Genomic DNA, 21,523 nt, shown 5'->3' with positions numbered 1-21,523 from the left:
GTTATGACCAACCTAGATAGCATATTGAAAAGCAGAGACATTACTTTGCCAACAAAGGTCCATCTAGTCAAGGCTATGGTTTTTCCAGTGTTTGTGTATGAAGAAGGTTGAGCACCAAAGAATTGATGCTTTTGAACTGTGGTGTTGGAGAAGACTTGAGAGTCCCTTGGGCTGCAAGGAGATCCAACCAGTCCATTCTAAAGGAGATCAGTCCTGAATGTTCTTTGGAAGGACTGATGCTAAAGCTGAAACTCCAGTACTTTGGCCACGTCATGCAAAGAGTTAACTCATTGGAAAAGATCCTGATGCCGGGAGGGATTGGGGGCAGGAGGAGAAGGGGACGACAGAGGATGAAATGGCTGGATGGCATCACCGACTCGATGGACATGAGTTTGAGTGAACTCCGGGAGATGGTGATGGACAGGGAGGCCTTTCATGCTGCAGTTCATGGGGTCACAAAGAGTCAGACACAACTGAGCGACTGAACTGAACTGAACTGATATATATATAATTTTTTTTTTTTAACCCCTGTGCTAAGTTGCTTTCGGTCATCCAATTCTTTGCAACCCCATGGACTGTAGCCCACCAGGCTCCTCCGTCCATGGGATTCTCCAGGCAAGAAAACTGGAGTGGGTTGCCATTTCTTTCTCCATTTTTACCCCTGTACTATGTTTTATTCCCAGACTTTTTGCATGTGCTGTTGTTCATAACACAACTCACCACTTAACATTCACACTTGACTACACTATAATCATCATGGAGGTCTCAGCTGAAAGATCACTTTCTCTAGAGAGCCTTACATGGTGTTACCCTCTCCGCAGACCTGGGTTATCATCATCATAATATCTAATTCTACCCTAACTGGAGCACCGACCCCACTGGGTGTTCCATGAGGACATCTTGGCTATTTGCCTTGCACATAGTTCAGTTCAGTCGCTCAGTCATGTCTGACTCTTTGTGACCCCATGGACTGCAGCACGCCAGGCCTCCCTGTCCATCACCAACTACCAGAGTTTACTCAAACTCATGTCCACTGAGTTGGTGATGCCATTTAACCATCTCATCCTCTGTCGTCCCCTTCTCCTCCTGCCCTCAATCTTTCCCAGCATCAGGGTCTTTTCCAATGAGTCAGTTCTTCACATCACTTGGCCAAAGAATTGGAGTTTCCGCTTCAGCATCAGTCCTTCCAATGAATATTCAGAACTGATTTCCTTTAGGATGGACTGGTTGGATCTCCTTGCAGTCCAAGGGACTCTCAAGAGTCTTCTCCAATACCACAGTTCAAAAGCATCAATTCTTTGATACTCAGCTTTCTTTATAGTCCAATTCTCACATCAATACATGACTACTGGAAAAACCGTTGCTTTGACTAGATGGACCTTTGTTGGCAAAGTAATGTCTCTGCTTTTTAATATGCTGTCTAGGTTGGTCATAACTTTCCTTCCAAGAAGCAAGTTTCTTTTAATTTCATGGCTGCAGTCACCATCTGCAGTGATTTTAGAGCCTCAACAAAAAGTCTGCCACTGTTTCCACTGTTTCCCATTCTTTACCATGAAGTGATGGGACCGAATGCCATGATCTTAGCTTTCTGAATGTTGAGTTTTAAGCCAACTTTTTCACTCTCCTCTTTCACTTCAATCAAGAGGCTCTCTAGTTCTTTGCTTTCTACCATAAGTGTGGTGTTATCTGCATATTTGAGGTTATTGATATTTCTCCAAGCAATTTTGATTCCAGCTTGTGCTTCATCCAGCCCAGCATTTCTCATGATGTACTCTGCATATAAATTAAATAAGCAGAGTGACAATGTACATCCTTTATGTACTCCTTTCCCAGTTTGGAACGAGTCTGTTGTTCCATGTCCAGTCCTAACTGTTGCTTCCTGACCTCCATACAGATGTCTCAACAGGCAGGTCAGGTGGTCTGGTATTCCCATCTCTTTCAGAACTTTCCACAGTTTGTGGTGATCTACACAGTCAAAGGCTTTGGCATGGTCAATAAAGCAGAAGTAGATGTTTTTCTGGAACTCTTGCTTATTCAGTGATCCAGTGGATGTTGGCAATTTGATCTCTGGTTCCTCTGCCTTTTCTAAATCTAAGTTGAACATCTGGAAGTTCTCAGTTCATGTATTGTTAAAGCCTGGCTTGGAGAATTTTGAGCATGACTTTGCTAGTGTGTGAGATGAGTGCAATTGTGCAATAGTTTGAGCATTCTTTGGCATTGCCTTTCTTTGGGATTGGAATGAAAACTGACCTTTTCCAGTCCTGTGGCCACTGCTGAGTTTTCCAAACTTGCTGGCATATTGAGTGCAGCACTTTCACAGCATCATATTTTCCACATAGTAGGCATTCTGATTTGTTTAAATGTTGAATGAGGTTTTTTGTTCTGACCTGTCTCACTCAGTATTTTCACTGAGTGTTTAAGTCTTTCTTTACCTTCAAACCTTGGTTATATTCTAGTAATAGCTAAGCAGTTTACCTATCTGTTATATTTTTACAACCTCTTTTCCAAACTTAGAAGTACTGGAAACCATAGAGAACCTGAAGAAAGTGGAAGCGCTTATACACTCGCTTTGTACATTTAAAGACTTTATTTCAGATGTAAAATTAACAAAATTATATCTTCAAATATTAGTTCAGAATAAAGACAGTTTTTGTGGCTTAAAAATTTTAGACAACGGTACAACCAGAACTTGAAGTGAATCAGTACTTAGTGCTGTAGCATTTAATGTGGTAGCAAAACAAAGTGGTGGGGAATGGGGTGTGCTGGAAGTTGGATTTGCTGGTAATTTTGATTTATTCAGGTTGTGGGTAGGCAAATGAAAAAGGAAAAAAAAAAAAAGGACTGGATTTTTGATGCCCATCTGTTCATGCTTCAGAGACCTGGAAACTGATGTTTTAAATTTCCTGGTTTTAGTTTTCTGGTTTATGCAGCTTTAAGAAGGGGAAAGATGAAAACTCTCAGTTAGAAAAATGAAGAAATAAAAGGAAGGACAAGGAAAAGCTTAAGGTAGAAAAAAGGAAACAAATAGTATGAAGGGAGGAATATATTTGATTTATAACATTGAGCCTTTTTGTAATTAATGTGCCTCTAGGCAGAGAACAAATCTTTGATTATTATACAAATGAAAATAAGGTAACATATTAAAATGCCTGCCTTAAATGGATGGCTAGGTGTAAACCTGTGAGAGTTAACAAGAAAAATGCATCTTGCAAAAGGCATGGATCTCAGATTTTATAAGTAGTTTAACTGTGAAAGGGCCAGTTGAGTCAGAAACTGGACTTTAGAACGTTGTCTCTTTAGTAACCATAACAACAGAGTGATGATGATCTTCATTATTATCAAAAATAAAAAATGATGGTATTTACTGACCTCTTACTAGGTGGCACACAACATGGAAAACAGAACTCGGCACAGCAGCATTGTTATTAACCCCATTTTACAGCTGGGGTAGCTGATTGAGAGAAAGCTCTTTCCCCAAGGCAGCTAGTAAGTGGCAGAGTCCTGAATTGAAAACTGTGTGACATACCTAGAGACCTGCCTGATCCAGTGTACCTTTTTGCCTCCTAATAATCATAAGATAATCAATAAATTAGATTAGAAATTTGATCCTGCTACTTCCCTGAGAAGTTTAAGGGACTGGTCTCATTTTCACTGAATATATGAGAAAACCCAAGGTTAAAGAGATTAAGTAAATATCTTCACAACTGCACAAACTTAAGAATAATTCTCTCCTAAACTCAATTTTCTATACTTTTAAAATTCATTTTTAGTAAAAATAAATAAATAAATAAAAGGAACATTTTTGTTTCACAAGAAAGTTCACACATTTTCTTCTTTTCATCCCCTAGATTCTCTTGTCAGTTGTGATGGTCAGCTCTCTCTTCCCGTACAGTATTCTTCTGTTGTCACTATCTGTCAACATGGATATGGCACCTCCTAATCCATCATTTTCCTGATACTCTGTTCAGGAAATTTCACTCATCTCAGCATTGACTCTCTCCTCTTTTCCACAATAATGTCTCGTTGTATTCATCATCTCGGGTTGCCATAACAAAATACCATAGACTTGGTGGTTTAAACAGCAGATCTTATTTTACAGTTATGGAGGCTGGAAGTCTGAGCTGAGGGTGCTAGAATAGCTAGTTCTGAGGAGAGCTGTCTTACAGTTTTGCAGATGGCTGTGTTCTGGCTGCATCCTCACATGTGGCCGGGGAGAGAAAGAGATCTCCTCCTCTTCTTTTAAGGCCACATTGTCCTATTGGATTATGGCACAGTCCTTATGCCCTTATTTAACTCTCAGTTCAGTTCAGTCGCTCGGTCGTGTCCGACTCTTTGCAACACCATGAACTGCAGCATGCCAGGCCTCCCTGTCCATCACCAACTCCCAGAGTTCACTCAGACTCATGTTCATTGAGTTGGTGATGCCATCCAGCCATCTCATCCTCTGTCGTCCCTTTCTCCTGCCTGCAATCCCTCCCAGCATCAGTCTTTTCCAATGAGTCAACTCTTCACATGAGGTGGCCAGAGTATTGGAGTTTCAGCTTTAGCATCAGTCCTTCCAAAGAACACCCAGGACTGATCTCCTTCAGAATGGACTGGTTGGATCTCCTTGCAGTCCAAGGGACTCTCAAGAGTCTTTTCCAACACAGTTCAAAAGTATCAATTCTTTCTTCAGTGCTCAGCTTTCTTCATAGTCCAACTCTCACATCCATACACGACCACTGGAAGAACCATAGCCTTGACTAGACGGACCTTTGTTGGCAAATATCTCTGCTTTTGAATATGCTATCTAGGTTGGCCATAACTTTCCTTCCAAGGAGTAAGCATCTTTTAATTTCATGGCTGCAGTCACCATCTGCATTGATTTTGGAGCCCAAAAACATAGTCTGCCACTGTGTCCACTGTTCCCCCATCTATTTCTTACCTCCTAAAGAGGGCGTCTGCGATGGCTCAGCAGTAAAGAATGCACCTGTAATGCAGAAGCCTCAAGAGGCACAGGTTCAATCCCCTGGCTTGGGAAGATCCCCTGGAGGAGGGCATGGCAACCCACTCCAGTATTCTTGCCTGGAGAATCCCATGGACAGAGGAGCCTGGCGGGCTACAGTTCATGGGGTTACAAAGAGTTGGACATGACTGAAGGAACTTAGCATGCACACACATACCTCCTAAAGACTCTTATCTCCAAACTTAGTCACATTCACAGTTAGGTCTTCAACATATGAATTTTAAGGGAACACATTTCAGTCCATAGCACCCATGAAATGATACCGTGTTCTAATGGAAACTCTCCAGTTGGAAACTGCTTAAAGGAATTCTTATTTTGCCTGGAAAGAAGGAAGTGATCCTTTCTTCAATACAAGCACATTTTACTGTCTTGCTTTCAACTTCCAAATAATGGCTTCCAAAAAAAATCTGTGGAATAGGAAACATAACTAGAGATCATTTTTAGAGTTTTCCTTCAATGCTTTATTGATGCTATAGAAGATATGGATTCTCAGAGTAATGTGAACATGTACTGGTTAATCCATACAAAGCAACTTGCTGGGTCTATGTAGAACAGCCTCTTTCTCTTACTTGAAAAAAATTACTTCATATTCACATTTTGGAACTTGTTTTTTTTATACTATCATTAAATTAAGTGGGGTGAATGAATAGATGCTTTTAAAACTTCACTTCTGAGTTATTAATGAAACAAATGATGAGCGAATTGTTATGTTTAAATGGAAAACTTATTTTAGTAGCGGAATCAGTAAATACAATTTAGTTTAAAGATAATATGGATAGTTTTCAATCTCTGCCTGAGAGACTAAAATAAGTGTCAAATATCACTATGTATGCTATAAAAGCTTTGTAAATATAGGCACAACCTCTTGCTCATACAGGGAGCTCAGATATTTGTCAAATGAATATTTGCTAGCTGATTCAACACAGTAACTCATTTCCTAACTGGGAAAACCAACTGTTACCAAAGATGGCCTTAGGAATAACTCCCTAAGTATGGATGTTACATAAAGTGCAAAGAAAGCAGAACTTTGACTTACTTATTACTTAGCTCATCTACACATCAATACCAACTCTCTTTTAAATTTCTTAAGAAATTTGCAAAACCAGATATTATCCCATTTCATAGATTAGAAAACTGAGCTTCAGAGAAATTAAGTGATTTGTATAAATTCACAGATACAGGAAATGCCAATGCAGTCCTTTGTACCAATACCACCTGAGTTCTCCCCTCTTCAACATACCCATTGCTTGAATGGACTTACTTTAAGGTGCTTCACGGAGATTTCTCCACCTGTCCTCCCAAAAGAATCTTTCTCATAGGCTTACTGTGTACCTGAAATCATCCCATTTGTAATTAGTTCCCTTCAGTTAAGGTATTGCAAAGGTGTAAGGTGTAATGTATTGAGCAGGGAAGGTGATTGATACATTGTGGGAATTTAAGGTTAGTTTCCAGAAAACCAAGAGTGGAGAGCACAGTATGATTCAGGGTAGATCCAAAGTGGGACTTAGTTCCAGGATAGGCTGCAAAGGGATGCATGGTAATAGGAGGAGGGAAGGACCTGGGTAGTGGGAAAGTAGTATTAAGATCTTAGGGAGTTAACCACCAGCGGGTGGAGCATGTTTAAAGAAGAGAGAGGAAAATAAAGGTGCACTGTTTGCAGTTTAGCCTACAACTTTGTTAACTGTGTTGAATTACTACAGTAAACCTTGTGTAAATTACAGGGTTTTGTTGTTCTTTGTAATTTTTGGAGAGGAACATGAGTCATGAAAAGTAAGTATGCACATGTTCACAAGGATGGCTCTGGATTTGATAAACATGGATTGTGGCAACATGCAGCATAGCTTTTCCTAATCTCATACATTGATAAGGACCTTAAGTTCTCTATGGGAGGAGTATATCATAAAGAGATTTTATAAAATTGCATAAAAAAGAATTGCTCATACCAGTAGGCAATTATCAATGTATACAATCTAAAATGCTTTGGAATTAAGAGATTGACATATACACATGCATATTTCCTAAAGGAGGTCAGTCCTGAATATTCATTGGAAGGACTGATGTTGAAGCTGAAACTCCAATACTTTGGCCACCTGATACGAAGAACTGACTCATTTGAAAAGACCCTGATGCTGGAAAAGATTGAAGGTGGGAAGAGAAGGGGATGACAGAAGATGAGATGGTTGGATGGCATCACTGACTCAATGGATATGAGTTGAATAAACTCCAGGAATTGGTGACAGACAGGGAGGCCTGGCGTGCTGCAGTCCATGGGGTTGCAAAGAGTCGGACACGACTGAGCGACTGAACTGAACTGACATATACATACTACTATATATAAAACAGATAACTAACAAGGACCTACTGTATAGCACAAGGAACTCTACTTAATATTCTGTGGTGACCTATATGGGAAAAGAATCTAAAAATGAGTGAATATATGTGTATGTACAACTGATTCACTTCTTGTATACTTGAAATGAACACAACACTGTAAATAAACTATACTCTGATAAGAATTTTTAAATAAGAGAATGAGGAATTGAGGCATAATTATTTAAGTTAATTAATACTAATTACATAAACTATGTTGCCAGAAGAAGCCATGTAAATTAATGGTATAAATAAGGTAAAGGGAATGCATTAGATTTTAGAAATGATTCTTAGAAATGCTGGTTAAAAAAAAAGTATAAAAGAAAGACTCATGGGAAAAGAACTGTCTTTTCTTTATGACATTCGTATATGCCAACTATCTAAAGGACAGACATCAGAAAATGATGGACCTCAAACAACAGAGAGGAAGCTGAAACTTCTCTTTTTGGCAGCCTTCAAGAGAAGATGCTGTCTTGACTAAATGTGTCATATCCGGGACCATACACGGATAATGAGGCCAGTCTGATAACCATAAATATGCTTTCAGTTTCAGCATGCATTTCTCAGACTAACAAGTAGAGTTTGCTTGTTAATTTTAACTGAGGTTGGTTTCTATGGATCATGTTTTCCTATCTTGTCAGAAAACAGATTCTTCGTAGTCCAAGCAAGACACTCCTGCTCAGTATCCTCTTAGACTGCTGTCAGTGTTGCATGTTGGCATTGAAAATTTGCACCATGGAAGTTGAAATTTGTTTCAGGCACAGAACTTGAGCATCTGAATGACACGGCCCAGGGACTTCCCTGATGGTTCAGTGGCTAAGACTCCACGCTTCCAATGCAGGAGGCACAGGTTCCGTCCCTGGTCAGGGAACTAGATCCCATATGCCGCAGTTAAAAACCCCACATGCCTCAATGAAGATCAGAGATCCCGAGTGCTGCCACTAAGACCAGGCACATCCAAGTAAATATTAAAAATAAATTCAAAATCAAAAAAATAAATGACGTGGCCTAACCAGCCATGGTGGTGTTGGATGGCTGTTCCCCCAAAGCATTTATGCTCTGTGCATGTGGATTGTGACTGACTCATGTGTGATTCAAATTTGTTCAAATTATGTTCTGCCAGGAGTTTCTTGTTGAAACCGCCTTCATTGACATGTGCCATCTATTTTATGAATATTAGCCCTTAGCCATCTCCAGTAAAGAAGAGCAGCCATCCTACAACCAACCACCAAACACAAATCTTTTTGTTTAATGTTGTGGTCTTCAAACATCTAGTTTTAATTATGATAGACTTCCTTGTTTGTGATTCTTTTATTTAGTGAAGATAGTGTGGCAAGAAGTATAGGGGGTATGCGTGTACACATGAGAATGCTAGATTAAGATCTTTACTTTTATATTTTATAGGTTTATATAAATCTGCTTACCATATAAGTGATATATTGGATACATGTGGGCAACATGATTTTTTAATTATCTTTGATATTTGCTTATGTGGCTAAATTCTAAAAATGTTAATTTTGTAATTAATTTCCAACACATTGTTTGGAAACAGTGAATAGTTTCTGTTATAAATCACCCATGAATTTTTGTTATAAATCACCCAATCACTGAAGTGCCTGGATTTGTCTTCCCAGTTGGTTTTGGAAAAATTATTTTTGATTCTTTTTCCTTTCTCTTCAGTTTTCAATATGGTTCCTATCCAGGAATCCACAGAAATTGCTGTGATAAAGTCAGGCAATCTATTTTTTTCTGCTGTCATCCATATTATCTTTGAACCATGTCTTTTTCTGTTACTTTTTTCACAAGTTTTCCTGGTATCTTCAGACTTCCTTTTCTCTATTGATGGGTGGCCTTGGTGTATGGCTTTTGGGCTCAGTTTCACCATTTGGAGCCAAAATGAATTTCCCCCTTCCTTCTGCCATCCCTACTATATAAAATATGCCTTCACCCATCTGGTTTCCCATGCTTTTTGACTCAAGCTATGTACCACCTAGGGTCTCAAGAACTATTTCCCAGGGTATCTTTTATTGAATGTTAATTCTTAAGGTGCTTCTTTCTGTGTATGCAGTGGGGGCTTTGTCCTTGTTTCATTGAGTGCTAAGTTTGGGAAACAGTAAATGTATTATTTCCATAACATAATAGATATTAAATAAATATTTATTGAATGAAAAGAATGAATGAATGAATCAACATATTTATGTACATACTAGTATGTGCTTTGGGAAGTTCTCTAGTAAAGAAATGTCTAACTTTATTTAACCCAGCATATCCTAAACTTGATCTCTCACAAACCCTTCTCTAGGGTAATACACATGTTCCCATGAAACTCGTGATGAACACATCATGCCTTATGAGACTTTAGCCTAGAGAGGTGGCCACAGCGCTTTCTCTCACCCAACCTGAGCTACATGGACACATGCTGGGCTTCTTCATTATCCTTTCCCCTTGTCTGGCCCACAGGCCTGCCAGTTTGCTTATTCCAGTTGCTGAGGCTCTCCCCTTTCTTCATGACTTCATATTTGGAATAATCATTGAGCAGTTATGCTGTCTCTCTGTTTCTTTAATCATTCACTCATTTGCATCATTTTTTTCACATGCTATCTTCCAGATTTGCTTTGAGAAGCATAACTTAATCATCCATCTTGTGGACTCTTATCTGTGGGTGTTAATTTATGAGATTCTATAAGTTGAACTTATGTAGTGAATACTTTTTATTGAAATCTCTCAAAAAGACATTTGTAAGCAATACAGTCCACATGACATACTTTTCTGCCATGGCATGCTCTTCAGCAACACAGAGTCAGTCTTAATGTCCTCACTTGACTTGACTTGCTTCATTTGATCGCCTTCTCCCCAATTATCTGTTAGTCAGCTAAACATACACTAGCTTCTCAACTTCAGCAGAAATTAGCTAAGGAGCCTAGAGCATTTCCTTTGCTTACCCTCAATCTAGCATCAACTTAAGGTCCTCTCAAATCTTATGTTTAAGACTAACCTGAATAAGGCATTTGGCCATTCCTACAGGTCCAGTGCTAGGTTTGTATGTTTGGTTTTGGGTGGTACAAGGAAACAATCAAATTTAGGCCTGGAAAGTACTTATTCAAACCATGTCTTTAAACATCCCTCAACACAATACTGGGTTTTTTGACAGTGCCTCTAGACCTAAACTGGGGGCAGAAGTGGGGAAAGATAGGCAGCAGAAAGGAGGTTCTACTTCTGTTTCAAAGATTGGCTATTGGTTGGAAAAAAGTTGGGGGTGGGGTCCTATGGCTAATAACAGATTGGAAACGACTGCAGTAATCAGAATCTTTCTAAAAGTTAAAAAAAAAAAAAAGTTTCATGTCAATCTATGCCAAAACCAATACAGAATTGTAAAGTAAAAATTAAAAACAAATAAATAAATTAAAAAAAAATAAAAATAAAAAACAATGTCACAAAAAAAAAAGTTGAGTAGGTTTTCTGAGAGATTTGGAAAGAGGAAGGACATTCTGTGAGTTAGGTGGGCAGATCCAACCAGTCCATTCTGAAGGAGATCAGCCCTGGGATTTCTTTGGAAGGAATGATGCTAAAGCTGAAACTTCAGTGCTTTGGCCACCTCATGAGAAGAGGTAGACTCATTGGAAAAGACTCTGATGCTGGGAGGGATTGGGGGCAGAAGGAAAAGGGGACGACAGAGGATGAGATGGCTGGATGGCATCACTGACTCGATGGACGTGAGTCTGAGTGAACTCTGGGAGTTGGTGATGGACAGGGAAGCCTGGCGAGCTGCGATTCATGGGGTTGCAAAGAGTTGGACACGACTGAGAGACTAAACTGAACTGAACCTAGACAACATATTAAAAAGCAGAGACATTACTTTGTCAACAAAGGTCCGTCTAGTCAAAGCTATGGTTTTTCCAGTAGTCACGTATGGATGTGAGAGTTGGACTATAAAGAAAGCTGAGAGCCGAAGAATTGATGCTTTTGAACTGTGGTGTTGGAGAAGACTCTTGAGAGTCCCCTGGACTGCAAGGAGATCCAACCAGTCCATTCTAAACGAGATCAGTCCTGGGTGTTCAGTGGAAGGACTGATGTTGAAGCTGAATCTCTAATACTTTGGCCACCTGATGCGAAGAGCTGACTCATTTGAAAAGACCCTGATGTTGGGCAAGATTGAAGGCAGGAGGAGAAGGGGACAACAGAGGATGATATGGTTGGATGACATCACCGACTCAGTGGACATGGGTTTGGGTAGACTCTGGGAGTTGGTGATGGACAGGGAGGCCTGGCATGCTGCAGTCCATGGGGTCGCAAAGAGTCGGATACTACTGAGCGACTAAACTGAACTGAACTGAACGTTTCTTTAAGAAAAATTGGAGGTGGGTGGGGAATTTTCCTGGAGGTCCAGTAGTTATGGCTTCACTTTCCAGGGTACAGGGTACAAGTTTGATCCCTAGTTGGGGAGCTAAGATCCCACTGCCTCGCAGCCAAAAAAAGCCAAGACATAATATTGTAAAAAAAAATTCAATAAAGACTTTGTAAAAAATCAGGGGGATGATAAAATGCAAACCTGGCATATGCTTTAGAAGGCAGCTCACTGGTTTTCTTCTTTCCTTTCTCCTCTTCCCTTCTTACCTCAGTACCTCTCCTCTTCTCATTAGCACCTCCACCAGAGTTGGAGCTGGGGAGAAGAAAGGAAGTGTTCAGACATGTGCCTATTTGCATAGTTACTTCATTAAGTTCCCGCCAGGATAGTGCAAACATTCTGTCCACTTCTATAAAAAAGCCAGTATCACCCCATCAGTAAGGTATTATTTTCTTTTTTAGCATAGAACCATTTATTGCCAGCTTTCTCTTAAACTGTACATTACAAATAGCATCTGATTAAGAACATTCTGGATGGGTTAATTAGTGTGGTGACTATTATTAAGCAAACTGCTTGTTAGTATTATGCCTATTTGATCATGGTATTGATGTGAAGTAATTGACCATAGAGCTACATTTAGAAAAGCTGAAATAAAGTTTTTGATTTCTATTATGGCAATAAATTGTTTATATTAAACATGTCTGAAAATATGAGCTTCGTGGCACAGAGAATCAGAATAGACTGTGTAGGATGGTAGATGAGGATTGTTTTATTTTTTAGAAACAGTAATATGTTTGTCCAGCTTGCTTCAAGACCAGCTCTGCTAAAACAAAGTAGTAAAAAATTATTTCTGCTTACTACTGCAGAGTATATGAAAACTAAAGCAATTTTAGCCTCACTCACCTAAAGGACATATTCCCTTTCAGATTTAGACAATTGTCTAAATACTTCTTTGGGTAACAATCACTCTAAATAGATTATTAAAGAAAAATATGAGAAGATATAGTCAACAAGGAAAGCATAGCATGTAACCACCTCTTTCAAGTACTGGATTATTACTTATATTATTTATTGGTATTTTGTCCAGTTCTATTATGAAGTTTCCCCAGCTATAGCATTTCCATAGGGAATTTATTCCATGAGCTAATAATTTACACCATCAGGGACTTTTTTCTTGAAATTCAGCTTAAATTTTCCCATTCTTAATTTCATCTCATTACTCCTAGTTATACCCCGCTGTATCCAGATAAATAATTACACCCTTTCCTTGGAGACTCCTATTATGTACCCCTCTAGTTGTCACTTAACCAGGCTATTCATATTTAGCTCCTTTAATCTGTCATCATAAATCAATTCTCCCATTGCCTTAATCATTATTATTGCTCTTCTAAAAACTCTCTAATTTTCAAACATATAGAGTTATCAGGTGCCTCTGATGAAATCAGCTTTTGCACAGTATTTCTGCACCCACAGCCTTGGTCTCTCCCTTCGCTGTAGATCATGTTCCATAACTTAGCAGCATGAGTTTGCTGGTGCAGTCAGCACACAGACTCATCTGGTCAAATTCCAGGAAATCCAAATAATCTTTTCAATGTGTCCTACTGCATTCAGGTTCATTTTTATTTTGTCAATTTCATAATGTTAATAAGCTGAGTTTTGGATTTCTGTCCATATTGATATTCCACATCTTCCCATGTCCTTATTCACAACCACCTATCAAGTCAGACATTCACATCCCACGTTAAAGTGGGATTCTGTTCTTCCTTGAGAACCTTTAGGAAACATGTTGAATAAAAGCAAGGCTAGCACCTTGCCACAGCTAAATTCCTTGTCAGTTACCAATTCCCATTGTTTACAACCCTGTAGCCAATCTCCCATCTCTTTTAATTTTCAATTTTGCTCACATGCTGGCCAATGTAAATGGATTTTTTTTAACAAGATGGGTCATGATACTGTTTTCTAAAATGAAGATATGTTGTTTCAATCCCCACTGATTTTTTTTTTTTAATTGTGAATTCTTTGCGTACCAAGTTTGTAATTCTCTTAAAATCCTTTATAAGCTTGCCTGGTGCTCTTTATCTGACATAAACAAATAGGTTACTCCACTTGCTTTATTGTTGTTTTCCATGTATGTACCTATGTTCTTTTTCTTACCATGTGTTCCATTTGTTTCAGAGAAGTTGAGGACATTGTCACGGTCATTTTTTTTTTTTCCTTTTGTGGTGATCGATGGAAACTTTCCTATTGATTTTTAGTTCCTTACAATCTCCTCAGTATTTTGAATTTATTTCAGTAAGAAAGTTGGTTACTTCCCTTCTTGATTTTTGGATCTGTGAGATCTGAAACTCTAATCTGTATATGCCCAAATTTCTTTCTATTTTTTAAAAATAAATGCTCTAATTTTTCATTAAAGCATTATAAAACCTAATAAAACTGAAGTTGTGACCACTGAGCTTTTAGAGATCAGTACATAGATGAAAAAAAATTGGTACAACATTCACTATAATTCAAGAAATTTTCTTAACCTGATCATCTAAATGAGCTATTCAGAGGTCTTCTTAAAAATTAAAATGTAATTAACTTACAATGCTGTGTTATTTTCAGGTGCACAGCAAAGTGACTGAGTTTTATATATATGTGTATCAGTTCAGTTCAGTTCAGTTCAGTTGCTCAGTCGTGTCCGACTCTTTGCGACCCCATGAATCACAGCATGCCAGGCCTCCCTGTCCATCACCATCTCCCGGAGGTCACTCAGACTCACGTCCATCGAGTCCATGATGCCATTCAGCCATCTCATCCTGGGTCATCCCCTTCTCCTCCTGCCCCCAATCTCTTCCAGCATCAGTCTTTTCCAATGAGTCAACTCTTTGTGTATACACACACACACACACACACACACACACATATATATATATATACACACAGGCTTCCCTGGTGGCTCAGAGGATAAAGCGTCTGCCTGCAAAGCAGGAGATCCGGGTTCCATCCCTGGGTTGGGAAGATCCCCTGGAGAAGGAAATGGCAACCTACTCCAGTATTCTTGCCTGGAGAATCCCATGGACAGAGGAGCCTGGCGGGCTACAGTCCACAGGATTGCAAAGAGTCGGACACTACTGATGACTTCACACACACACATATATACACACAGTTACATTCTTTTCCCATCTCTTTCATTTTAAATCAAGAATTAATGTATTATTTTATGGGAGCATACCAAGGGGGTTAGCCCCATTCTTTGAGTTTTATCGGTCTCTATGCAATATCTGCTTCATCTGCTTATGACATTGCATGGGTGGTGGGCAGGTTTCAGTTCAATTTCAGTTCAGTCGCTCAGTCATGTCCGACTCTTTGCGACCCCATGAATCGCAGCACGCCAGGCCTCCCTGTCCATCACCAACTCCCAGAGTTCAGTCATACTCACGTCCATCGAGTCAGTGATGCCATCCAGCCATCTCATCCTCTGTCGTCCCCTTCTCCTCCTGCCCCCAATCTTTCCATCATCAGAATCTTTTCCAATGAGTCAACTCTTCGCATGAGGTGGCCAAAGTACTGAAGCTTCAGCTTTAGCATGATGCCTTCCAAAGAAATCCCAGGGCTGATCTCCTTCAGAATGGACTGGTTGGATCTCCTTGCAGTCCAAGGGACCCTCAAGAATCTTCTCCAACACCACAGTTCAAACGCATCAATTCTTCAGCGCTCAGCCTTCTTCACAGTCCAACTCTCACATCCATACATGACCACAGGAAAAACCATAGCCTTGACTAGACAGACCTTAGTCGGCAAAGTAATGTCTCTGCTTTTGAATATGCTATCTAGGTTGGTCATAACTTTTCTTCCAAGGAGTAAGAGTCTTTTAATTTCATGGCTGCAGTCACCATCTGCAGTGATTTTGGAGCCCCCAAAAAATAAAGTCTGACACTGTTTCTACTGTTTCCCCATCTGTTTCCCATGAATTGATGGGACCATATCCCATGATCTTCATTTTCTGAATGTTGAGCTTTAAGCCAACTCTTTCACTCTCCTCTTTCACTTTCATCAAGAGGCTTTTTAGCTCCTCTTCACTTTCTGCCATAAGGGTGGTGTCATCTGCACATCTGAGGTTATTGATATTTCTCCTGGCAATCTTGATTCCAGCTTGTGTTTCTTCCAGTCCAGCGTTTCTCATGATGTACTCTGCATGTAAGTTAAATAAGCAGGGTGACAATATACAGCCTTGACGTACTCCTTTTCTTATTTGGAACCAGTCTGTTGTTCCATGTTCAGTTCTAACTGTTGCTTCCTGACCTGCATACAGATTTCTCAAGAGGCAGGTTAGGTGGTCTGGTATTGCCATCTCTTTCAGAATTGTCCACAGTTTATTGTGATCCCCACAGTCAAAGGCTTTGGCATCGTCAATAAAGCAGAAATAGATGTTTTTCTGGAACTCTCTTCCTTTTTCCATGATCCAGCGGATGTTGGCAATTTGATCTCTGGTTCCTCTGCCTTTTCTAAAACATTTGAACATTAGGGAGTTCACGGTTCACATACTGGTGAAGCCTGGCTTGGAGAATTTTGAGCATTACTTTACTAGCATGTGAGATGAGTGCAATTGTGAGGTAGTTTGAGCATTCTTTTGCATTGCTTTTCTTTGGAATTGGAATGAAAACTGACCTTTTCAAGTCCTGTGGCCACTACTGAGTTTTCCAAATTTGCTGGCATATTGAGTGCAGCACTTTCACAGCATCATCTTTCAGGATTTGAAACAGCTCAACTGGAATTCCGTCACCTCCACTAGCTTTGTTCGTAGTGATGCTTTCTAAGGCCCACTTGACTTCACATTCCAAGATGTCTGGCTCTAGATTAGTGATCACATCATCATGATTATCTGGGTCATGAAGATCTTTTCTGTACAGTTCTTCCGTGTATTCTTGCCACCTCTTCTTAATATCTTCTGCTTCTGTTAGGTCCAGACCATTTCTGTCCTTTATCGAGCCCATCTTTGCATGAAATGTTCCCTTGGTATCTCTAATTTTCTTGAAGAGATCTCTAGTCTTTCCCATTCTGTTGTTTTCCTCTATTTCTTTGCATTGATCACTGAAGAAGGCTTTCTTATCTCTTCTTGCTGTTCTTTGGAACTCTGCATTCAGATGCTTATATCTTTCCTTTTCTCCTTTGCTTTTCGCCTCTCTTCTTTTCACAGCTATTTGTAAGGCCTCCCCAGACAGCCATTTTGCTTTTTTGCATTTCTTTTCCATGGGGATGTCTTGATCCCTATCTCCTGTACAATGTCACGAACCTCATTCCATAATTCATCAGGCACTCTATCTATCAGCTCTAGACCCTTAAATCTATTTCTCACTCCCACTGTATCATAAGGGATTTAATTTAGGTCATACCTAAATGGTTTAGTGGTTTTCCCTACTTTCTTCAATTTAAGTCTGAATTTGGCAATAAGGAGTTCATGATCTGAGCCACAGTCAGCTCCTGGTCTTGTTTTTGTTGACTCTATAGAGCTTCTCCATCTTTGGCTGCAAAGAATATAATCAATCTGATTTCGGTGTTGACCATCTGGTGATGTCCATGTGCAAAGTCTTCTCTTGTGTTGTTGGAAGAGGGTGTTTGCTATGACCAGTGCATTTTCTTGGCAAAACTCTGTTAGTCTTTGCCCTGCTTCTTTCTGCATTCCAAGGCCAAATTTGCCTGTTACTCCAGGTGTTTCTTGACTTCCTACTTTTGCATTCCAGTCCCCTATAATGAAAAGGACATCTTTTGGGGGTGTTAGTTCTAAAAGATCTTGTAGGTCTTCATAAAACCATTCAACTTCAGTTTCTTCAGCGTTACTAGTTGGGGCATGAAGGTGAAGGTGAAGTCACTCAGTCGTGTCCGATTCTTTGCGACCCCATGGACTGTAACCTACTAGAGTTCTCCGTCTGTGGGATTCTCCAGGCAAGAATACTGGAGTGGATTGCCATTTCCTTCTCCAGGAGACTTGGATAACTGTGATATTGAACAGTTTGCCTTGGAGACGAACAGAGATCATTCTGTCATTTTTGAGATTGCATCCAAGTACTGCATTTTGGACTCTTGTTGACCATGATAGCTACTCCATTTTTCTGAGGGATTCCTGCCTGCAGTAGTAGATGTAATGGTCATCTGAGTTAAATTCACCCATTCCAGTCCATTTTAGTTCGCTGATTCCTAGAATGTCGACATTCACTCTTGCCATCTCTTGTTTGATCACTTCCAATTTGCCTTGATTCATGGACCTGACATTCCAGGTTCCTATGCAATGTTGCTCTTTACAGCATCGGACCTTGTTTCTATCACCAGTCACATCCACAACTGGGTGTTGTTTTTGCTTTGGCTCCATCCCTTCATTCTTTCTGGAGTTATTTCTCCACTGATCTCCAGTAGCATATTTGGCACCTAATGACCTGGGGAGTTCCTCTTTTAGTATCCTATCATTTTGCCTTTTCCTACTGTTCATGGGGTTCTCAAGGCAAGAATACTGAAGTGGCTTGCCATTCCCTTCTCCAGTGGACCACATTCTGTCAGACCTCTCCACCATGACCTGCCCGTCTTGGGTTGCCCCGCAGGCATGGCTTGGTTTCATTGAGTAAGACAAGGCTGTGGTCCTAGTGTGATTAGATTGACTAGTTTTCTGTGAGTATGGTTTCAGTGTGTCTGCCCTCTGATGCAGGTAGGTGGATTATATATATACGTAGGTGATTTTTCCGGAAAGGCCTTATGGAACAAGCACAGATGCCCCCACATCAAGCTTTTGATATGAACACAGCATACTACAGCCAGACTGGATTTCCAGGTCGCAGCAGAACCCCCACTATTCTGTGTGTGGTTCATGCTCCCTTACTTTCAGGACTAGTGATGGCCCTTCGCCACTCCACAGTGATATTCTGACCCCTCAGCTCCCTTAAGCTCTAACTCTACCCCTCCTCACCTCACTTGAAATAGATAGTCTCATCCAACTCTGAGGATGCATTAGATTCTGCATTTGCCATCAAACTGCTTTTAAATCAATACTCTTTTTCTCTTCTTCCCTCTCAACTTTGTAAGAAAGTTCAGTACATTCTCTGGAATAAGGTCCTACTTCCCTTCCACAGCAAGCTGCCTGCCAATATCACAGCTTCTTCTTTTCCTACTTCCATCTTGTAAGACTTTTCTGTTTCCTTGGGATCCTGCTCCCTTCCCTGGGCAAGTACCCCCAGTTGAATACTCCTTTGGACACCTGCCCCATTAAAGAGAACTTGACCTTGCCTTCCCCACTCTCCTTTTCTCTGCCCCTCTCCCCCTGTGCTCACTCCCTAACCAGCATCTAGTTTCTCCCTCCGCCACCATGCCCTCAACATGAACTGCCCTGGGAGTAACCAGTAATTGACTCCCTTGTTGTTGTTTAGTCACTTAGTTGCATCTGACTCCTTGCAGCCCTTTGGACTGTAGCCTGCCAGGCTCCTCTGTTCATGGCATTTCTCAAGAGAGAATATTGGAGCGAGTTGTCATTTCCTTCTGAAGGGGATCCTTCCAACCCTGGGATCAGCTCTGCGTTGCCTGCATCTCCTGCATTGACAGGCAGATTCTTTACCACTTGGTCACCTGGGAGACTCATGATCTACTTCATAACAGAACCAAAATCTCCCTCTTGTTTCTGGTGCTATAGCACCTCTGTAGTGCTTTACACACGCACCCTCTTTTTTTTTTTTTCTTTAACAGTTTTAAGAGCTCCTAGTTCTTTTTCCACACATTCTTTAGGAGCTCTTAATTCACTTCAGTAGTGTGGTGTTACTCTCAGATTTCTTTCTGTTCTTCCAGATGTTCCTCGTTGCTTTCCTTGATTCTATGGTTCTTCTTCCTCACCTGGCCTGACATGCATGTGCTTTCCATTTCTCTTCCATCCAGGGAAGGCGCCAAGTCTCTGGATGAGCCTTAGGGCCCCTGAGGACACCCTGGTTGTCTGGCCCCAGATGGCCTCTCTAGACCTTAGACCCCAGGACCTGGCCCCAGACTCTTTGGCTTGCATCTTAATCCTGGAAGGGTTCATTCTCTTTCACACCCTTTTCCTTTGATCACAATGCTCCCTCAGTTCAGAACTTCCCCTTCTCTGCCTTTCAGAATCAGTCGACTAAAAGCCCTTACTGATTTCCAAGTCAGAATTAATCTCTAGTTCTCAGTTTTAAGTTAGAACGTCCATTCTTGATACATGGTGTTCCAACACTGGTTAGTTGAACGTTCTCATGCCCATCTCCCTCTCTGTCTACCAGCTTACTCGTTAGTACGTGGTGAATTCCTTGGTTTCATTTTATGCGGTTGCTTCTGCCCATAAGTAGCAGGCATTGAAAGCTCCATGGTGAAGTATTATGGGAAGGAAGGAGTGAGATGGTGACGAAAAAAACATACTTCAAGAAATATTAGCAAAGTCAATTAAATAAAAATTGTGTACAGGCGCCCAGGAGTATAGAAGAGTCATGTGAGCAGAAATGCTCAGTGTTAATCAAGGAAGCTCCAAGCATTTTTGTAGGTTAATGAATAGATTTGTCTTGAAAATAAACACTGGGTCATGTTGTAACTAGAAAACTCAAAACTCCAGAAAGACAAGGAAAGAGAGAGTGCTAAACTGTTGCTCTACTCTTATTTTTTATGGTATATGCAAGGCAGATTATATAGCCATAGAAACTCTTTGGAAACCATTCAAAGACAGTCTAATGTCAAACTTTTGAACTTTCTCATGATGACTACTGCTTTTTTGCACTCTTTGTAGAATTTTTGTTATATCTTTAGTTTTTTTTCCCTTAGTTTTTATATACCATCTTCATGTCCTGTTCTTTACTTTACAGAAAAGTAAAGAACAAATTTTAAATAGTATTTTCACTAAAAGTATACTGCTTTTTCCTTTTGTAATAGATTCATGCCCAAGCACAAAGCAGCCCATTTACAGAAGATACTCAGCCTTAAAGAAAATGGTGGCACTGCTCCGTCCATGGCCCTTCCTTTCCAACAGGAGCAGAGAGGTTCTGAGAATTTATTGAAGAGTTTTGATTCAAAGTCTGGACCCGGTGATGCTGCACAACAAGAAAGCCTGGGTTGCTCTGTAAGACAGGAGTCATACTTGAAAACATTCAACTCCTCAGATGATTCAAGCACACATCATGGGGAACATAAACAAAATCAGTGTGACATTTCGGCTGAAACTGATGATCAGCAAAGACCATTACATATTGTCTGGCCTCACAGGTGGTAAGTGTAAGACATACCAATTTAGTAAATTGTTGAACTGGTAATAGAAAATACATTCTGATGATTGACTTAGTAATTTGTTGTCCTGATAGCTTTAGAAAAAGATCATTTCAAGGGGGTGCCAGGATGGCACCACTCAGTGTCTTTATATTTATGCTTGTGTACTTAGGTTAAATTTGAATCACGTACAGCAATTTGCAGTGACTTCTTCAACAGTAGCAGCTCGGTACTTCTAGGAAACCAAACCTTGTTCAAGAAGTTTCAAAGTGTAAAAATAGGATTCCATGTTTTTATATATTCTGTTACCACAACACTATTTTATATCTCCACATTGCTAACAAAGTGTTACCATTAAAACAAAACCAGTTTCCATTATTTACTAATTTGACCAGTTTCAACTAGATGCCTTTATTTCACTTATCATAAAATATGTCAGTACACATAAACCTGTTTTCCTTCTCTCAAATGCCTCTACACTGTGCTAAGGAAAATGCTTTCCGATAGACTCTTTTCTAAACAGAGGAGAATCAATTGCAGTGTGTAATCGCACCAAATATAAACTCATAAACTTAACC

At 40.1% G+C, this 21,523-nt stretch overlaps 1 protein-coding gene across 3 annotated transcripts in view; it reads left to right on the top strand.

The window, feature by feature from the left end:
• Window positions 1–21,523, top strand: part of GTDC1 (glycosyltransferase like domain containing 1) — a 347,990-nt gene that overhangs the window by 254,772 nt on the left and 71,695 nt on the right. For 2 of the 3 annotated variants that reach the window (XM_040228395.1, XM_040228394.1), the window contains one exon: window positions 20,616–20,948. The exons of the other annotated variant lie outside the window; for it this stretch is intronic. In XM_040228395.1, coding sequence (XP_040084329.1) covers window positions 20,616–20,948 — 333 coding nt within the window. The remainder of the gene's footprint in view (window positions 1–20,615; window positions 20,949–21,523) is intronic. 3 annotated transcript variants of the gene reach the window in all.

This window comes from Oryx dammah, unplaced genomic scaffold (genome assembly GCF_014754425.2).
Source record: "Oryx dammah isolate SB20612 unplaced genomic scaffold, SCBI_Odam_1.1 HiC_scaffold_27, whole genome shotgun sequence".
NCBI lineage: Eukaryota > Metazoa > Chordata > Mammalia > Artiodactyla > Bovidae > Oryx > Oryx dammah.
This window is presented reverse-complemented; position numbering and strand designations above follow the sequence as displayed.